This window comes from Catharus ustulatus, chromosome 9 (genome assembly GCF_009819885.2).
Source record: "Catharus ustulatus isolate bCatUst1 chromosome 9, bCatUst1.pri.v2, whole genome shotgun sequence".
In the NCBI taxonomy this organism is placed as follows: Eukaryota; Metazoa; Chordata; class Aves; order Passeriformes; family Turdidae; genus Catharus; species Catharus ustulatus.
The window spans coordinates 22,517,919-22,523,918 of record NC_046229.1 but is presented as its reverse complement, the minus strand read 5'-3'; the positions used below and the strand labels follow the sequence as shown (position 1 = coordinate 22,523,918).

Genomic DNA, 6,000 nt, shown 5'->3' with positions numbered 1-6,000 from the left:
AATCTTCTTCAAGCAAATGATGCCCTTAACATTTTGAGTCTGCAAAGTGACAGCAGTAAGATTAAAGCCAGGTTACATTGTTACGATGTAATTTCCACTTTTGAATCTGGGTTTCTTCCAGATACTGAATGGTAAAACCATAAACTTTTTTTGTTTGTTTGTTTTCTAAAAAGGCCGTAAGAAATAGCAATGCGTCATCCTGGAACTGTTTATGCAGGAATTTTTATTCTTTGAAATCTTCCAGTGTTAAAGCAACAAGAAAACATTTATAATGTCCTTTGGTGGAATCTTATTACACTTGTTATATATGTAAACTGATATTCTTTGATGCCAGCACGTTGCCCATACAGAGAAATCTCTGCACAATTAAATGAAAGAAAAAAGAAAAGGACTAAATAAAAAGTAATTTTCTCTTACCTGATTAGAATTAAATACATTAATAAATTGTCTGGTAACACAAATAGGCAATAATACAAAAAATCTACATTGTACATTATTTCAAGAAAAATAACTTCATTTGAATACAAAAGGATAAATACACTTTTTGTCCTATAGCCACTCTTGTACAGTAGGTGAACACAGCATCTTACTGATGCAGTGCTGCTAAGGTATACAAGGATATGACTGGCTTGAGTTTTATTGAGGGGGCTGTTACACATGTGCATCACTAACATCAGACAAAGAAATCTTTCAACCAACAAGGGTTACAGAGCAACGTTCACTAAAGCACAGGTTGGAAAGGATTTGGGGGCTGAAGCAGGCCAATATGGCAGCTTTTACAGATTTCCTTATACCCACAATGCACTGACAGCAAAGAATGCCTTGGTTTGGTCAGTCCACACGCTGGGCGGAGGTACAGTAGCGCACCAGAGAGGAGTAGCGGATGTTGTTGGGATTCTTTTCCCATTCTGGGGCTGTGGAAGCCGTGTCAGTCCTGCAGCCAGCGCTGGTTGATCGGACAGAACAGGCCGCTGCCAACGCGCCTCGAGTCACAGCTGAACAGTCGGACTCGCAGCCCTGTCCGTGACCGAGTGATATGGCTTAGTTCAGTTCGGCCTTCCTAGTTTGTGTGTGGTTATTTTTATTCTTTTTTCCCTTTGGGATTCCAGTGGTGCAGCCTGGGTTGTGTCCCGTTCCCTGCGGCCCATTGCTGTGTTCAGTCCAAGCGCGGCATGGCCGGGCAGAGCCTCAGCAGCTACAGAGCGCCCAGACCGTGAGCAGGGCGGGCCCCTGGCCATGAGCAGGGTGGGTCCCGGGGCCTCAGCAGCTGCAGAGTGCCCAGCCCATGAGCAGGGTGGGCCCCAGGCCTCAGCAGCTGCAGAGTGCCCAGCCCATGAGCAGGGTGGGCAGCAGCAGCAGGCCGGGCCCCAGGGCTGCCAGCCCCTGGCCCGAGCTGCGGCTGCAGCCGCCCGGGTCGCGCTCGCACCGCAGCTTCTCGCACAGGATGCCTGTGTAGGCCGGCGGGCACTGGCAGCGCACGTTGTTGATGCACGTTCCCCCGTTCTGGCAGTGCAGGAGCTCGTTGTCACACACGTTTGCTGGAAGATAGCGGGGAAGGGGGCGGGGACAGAACAGAGAATAAATGTCAGTTCATCTACAGCAGAAATGCACTGAAACCAGAATTGAAGCTCCACCTCCCTCCTCTTCCTGAGACATATGAAAAGGGGCTGTGCTTTTTCAAATACAAATTTTTTTTTCTTTCCCTTAAGGCCATATTCTTGGAAAACCATCTAATTCACTTACTATGTCTACGGTATTGATTAATTTTATAAGAAAGACTATTTAATAATGAAATAATAAGAACATTAATACATGCCTTGTGCTAATGTCTGCATTTTTATAATTATTACTGAACTGGAATTGTAGGTGGTGTATGCTATTTGAAAGGGGCGATGTATCTAGAGCTTCTGGAAACTGTAAACAGTGGTTAAAAATGCAATATAGCTTTGTGGAAGTAAAAAGACCTGCATGAGAGGACAAGGTTTTATAATCAAGAACTGGATGTATTAATGATCTGAAAAAAATTATGCAAAAAAGATAAGGCAAGCACAGGCAGGAAATTCAGCATGCTGTTGGATGGGGATTATATGGTACAGACATCTGGAAATAAAAGATAATGTTATTTCCATTATAGATCAAATATTTCATCCTAATTAGATTTGCTACTTTGGTATATGGCATCTTAAAGCTATCTTAGATATCTTAGATACTGTAGCCTGATAATAACGTCAGAAATCAGATTTGACAGGGGAGTTAAGAGAAAATAATACAGGCAAAACTTTTATACCTGCATAGTATTATAGTATTTGAAAAGTTGACAGCTTTACTTTGTGTTGCTTAATATCAATTCACATATTTCATGGGTGAAAATGCAGAGGTATGAGCAACATACTAATTAAATGTGTCAATCTGTGTTTTATTTCAGATGATATCACTAGTATGATATGTGCTGTATTACAGCTCTGCCTTCCACAGAGAGGCAATTTTAGTAAAATATTTGCACCTATGATCTAGATAGAAGGTAACGTTATAAATTTTTAACTTAGAGAATTAGAGAAAAGATTATTTGGTTAAGAAGCAGACTCAACATCATATGATGTTTATGTATACCTTAGCCTGAAAATATCCTAAATAATTCAGAATAGAGAAATTATCATTAATTTAATCTCAAACATTGCTGCTTATTGCTACAAAGAAGTACAGTTTTGCAAATATTAATTTGCTTATTTTAAAAATCAGTCCAAATATCATGACAACTAAAAGCAAACTAGCCTAGGTTCTTAAGTGGTGTAGTTCTACATAAATCGGTACAATTTTGTGCACCCCTAACCCCACTGTTAATCTTATCTGTCCGGGTTTGCTTTCAGAAAAATAATTTTCTAACCCTAGAAACTCTCTCCAACAACTGCTTTCTGATGTTCTGCATCCAAGTGGGCCAAATAATGCAGTATGTTGGAGTATGTTGGATGCAATTAAGAGGGACCAGTAAGTAATTTTTTTTACTGATTCCTTTAGCAATCAAGGGTTTTTACTAAGAGCTATGGATTTAATATTGTTGCCCAGTTTCTGAATTGCAATGGAAAAAATTAATATTAAGGTACAACACATTTTGTTGCTGATTCTATGTCTGAATTTTAATGTTCTGCACACACATTAGAAAAAAATGCGTAAGAAACAATAAATCACCACCAAATAAATTTTATAAGATTAACAACCCAGAAAATACCATGGTAACAGACCAGGCAGAAAAAAATTAACTGTATTTTAAAAGTCAATATTTGCATTACATCTCTTATAACTGAGGCTATGTATCTTTGAAGTTGACTTTATTATTCAGATTGTATATATTTAGTCATCTCAATATGCAAAATCAAAGTACTTTATCTGATGGTACAACTCCTGGATCTGCATGTTCTAGACAACTCATTGCTGGTATGCTTTCTTCAGTTCAGGCAGTGAGAATTGTGAAATATCTGCCCCATCAGTACAGACCCTTGTTTGCCTTGACAAACTCAGTGGGAGTCAACAGTTCATTAAACACCACTTCTTAAACAGCAGAGGAGATGTTTCACTTCACATTTTGCCTGGAATAATTTATCCAAATTTTCTCAAGTATTAAGCAAACCATATTTTAAAAAATATATTATAAAACAGATATGTTTGCTATTTTAAAATGTATTTTGCAGCCTGTTATTTGAAGAGGCCCTTAGCCCAGATCTGGTCTGTAGTTACTGGTGGCTGGAGAGGTGTTTTGCTCCATGCTGGCTGTTCTGCCTGACACACTCATGCACACTGCCTCTAAACACTGCCATCTACAAAATTCTGGACACAATGTTATAGATGCTGATTTCTAAATCAGACTATTTCTTTCTCATTAGGAAGTTTTTGAAATGTGCTTAAAGAAGGGATGGATCAAAAACTGCATCATTATTCTGACAGGCTTTTAAATGTTTGCCCATAGGAATGCAGGTAGGTTTCACTCTTCTTAGCAAAATATTGTGTAGCTGAAAATTCTGAAATTGTTGATCTTGTATTGCCACAGCTTTCCTAATTTTGGGCTTGTATCTCTTTCTTTTGCACACAAACATGTATGCACATATATGTATCATGTGATAGCAATTTTGAGCTGGAAGGTCAATGAAAAAAAGAATCTGAAAATGTTATGGAATACCATTATTTTTTGACAATTTTGTTTTAATTTTATTCTGACCAACTCTAATACCATTTTCATCTTTCTGAAAGTATGACCAGGATTACTTTCAAAACTTTAATATTGACTAACAATTATCTGAATGGCGTCAGGGCCGAAGTTCTGACCAAAGAATGAAACATGGAAAAGTGACACAAGTAAATTCTGAAGTTATCACATTGAAGACTATTAAGACCTGTGTGGCTGAACTAGCTGTGGGATTGCTGGCAGATCTTCCTTAATTAGAAGCCAGGACATCAAACTGGTCATTTAAAAACCAAAACAGGTATCTCATTTGTTTTGGAGAGCTTTGCAGGTCTTTTTAAGGGATATTTTTGAGCACAGTCTCCAGATCTGTGCAACTGCATGAAGTGAAATATTTAAAGTAAACTACAGGAAATTGTTTTAAAATTATTCTCATAATTTATCATTTTACAGTCTAACTATGGTCCAATTATAGGATCCTTAAAACCCTTCACAAAAGGGACAGAAAAGAAGGCTTGCCATATGTCACAAAATACTTTCCATCTTTAACTGCAATGTTAATAAATTCGGGAATGGAACAAAAAAGGAAGATGAGAAAAATGCCCATCTTTGAGGTGGCTCAAGGGGTAGTCTTAACCTGTCACAGGTGTGCTAGTGTTTCATAAAATTTATATTGGTTATTAAATGAAATATTCTGAGTAACACAACTGTTTGACAAATGACTACTTTCCTCTTAAACGTTCAAATCTGAATAATACATGAAAATTCCTGAGTCTCTCCAAAACTCAACTTTAATATCCTTGTAGCTTCTTGAAAGAGAAGAGTTATAAAGCTCTGGCTGATTTTAGTTCTGAAGCAGCAACACAGAGAAGCAGAAATGCAGGCATCGCTGTCTTCAGTCTAGAGGGGCACCTCAGGCACCTTGTGCTCCTGCCTTAAAAACCTGGTTTCTGTGCCTGGGCAGCTGCAGAGCACATGCCCAGGGCTTTAGATCTGCCTGCTGCTCAGACAGAAAAACAAGATGCTGCTGCACTTAAATACAGTTTCTTCTACACTCTTGTCTTTCCCAAAGGCCATCCAAGAGTGGAGAAAATAAAATCTGTACCTTTCTTTGTGCTACCTTAATTTTTGTTCAGCTTGCCTACAGTAACATCTTATTCAGGTGGGACTATTGACACACTTTTTGAGCTGGGATAGATGGTGTTCTCTTTCTGCATCAAAATCTGGATTTATGATGAAATTTTCTTTGTGGGAACAACATAGAGATCATTAATGATACAGTCACAGAAAGAAAAAAACTTGTTAGAGGTCCTTGCTTCCTTTCTTGAATTCTGAAGACTTAAATTTCAAACAATGTTTTCTACGTTCGCTTCTATCACTATTTTTCATCAGTGTGTATTGTTGTAGCATCATTTGTTATAGCCTTCTCTCTCCCTCTCTCTCTTTTTAAAACCATCTCTTCACTTTCCTTCTTTTTGTCTCACAGATCATGAGTATTACAATCCCTGGACAGGTTGGTGGGTTGACAGCTCTGAATATATTACACAACATATTTGTCTTTTCTAAAGCACTGATGCAAGCTTTGCCCCAACTTCTGCTGCAATGAATTTTCCATACTGTTTGTCAGTGGTTTTTGTGACTGGCACCACTGAATTTTTGACCTTGGATTCCATCTATTTTTCATAATTTCGAGAGCATGCAAGTCTCATGGCTGAAGAAATTATTCTTGGCTGTTTTTCTTTTTTCTCTAATGCATTTGTTTCCTTAGTACTTCTTATTTAGTAAAGAATATTACTTAACTCATGAATGAGGAAAATTTGAGAACA

The 6,000-nt window shown here is 38.3% G+C and overlaps 1 protein-coding gene across 12 annotated transcripts in view; it reads right to left on the bottom strand.

The window, feature by feature from the left end:
• Positions 1-206: 206 nt before the first annotated feature.
• The window catches only part of NTNG1 (netrin G1), a 150,532-nt gene continuing 144,738 nt past the window's right edge, over positions 207-6,000 (bottom strand). For all 12 annotated transcript variants that reach the window (XM_033068148.2, XM_033068152.2, XM_033068153.2 and 9 more), the window contains one exon: positions 207-1,538. In XM_033068148.2, the coding sequence (XP_032924039.1) occupies positions 1,309-1,538 (230 nt within the window). In that variant the 3' untranslated portion in view covers positions 207-1,308. The remainder of the gene's footprint in view (positions 1,539-6,000) is intronic.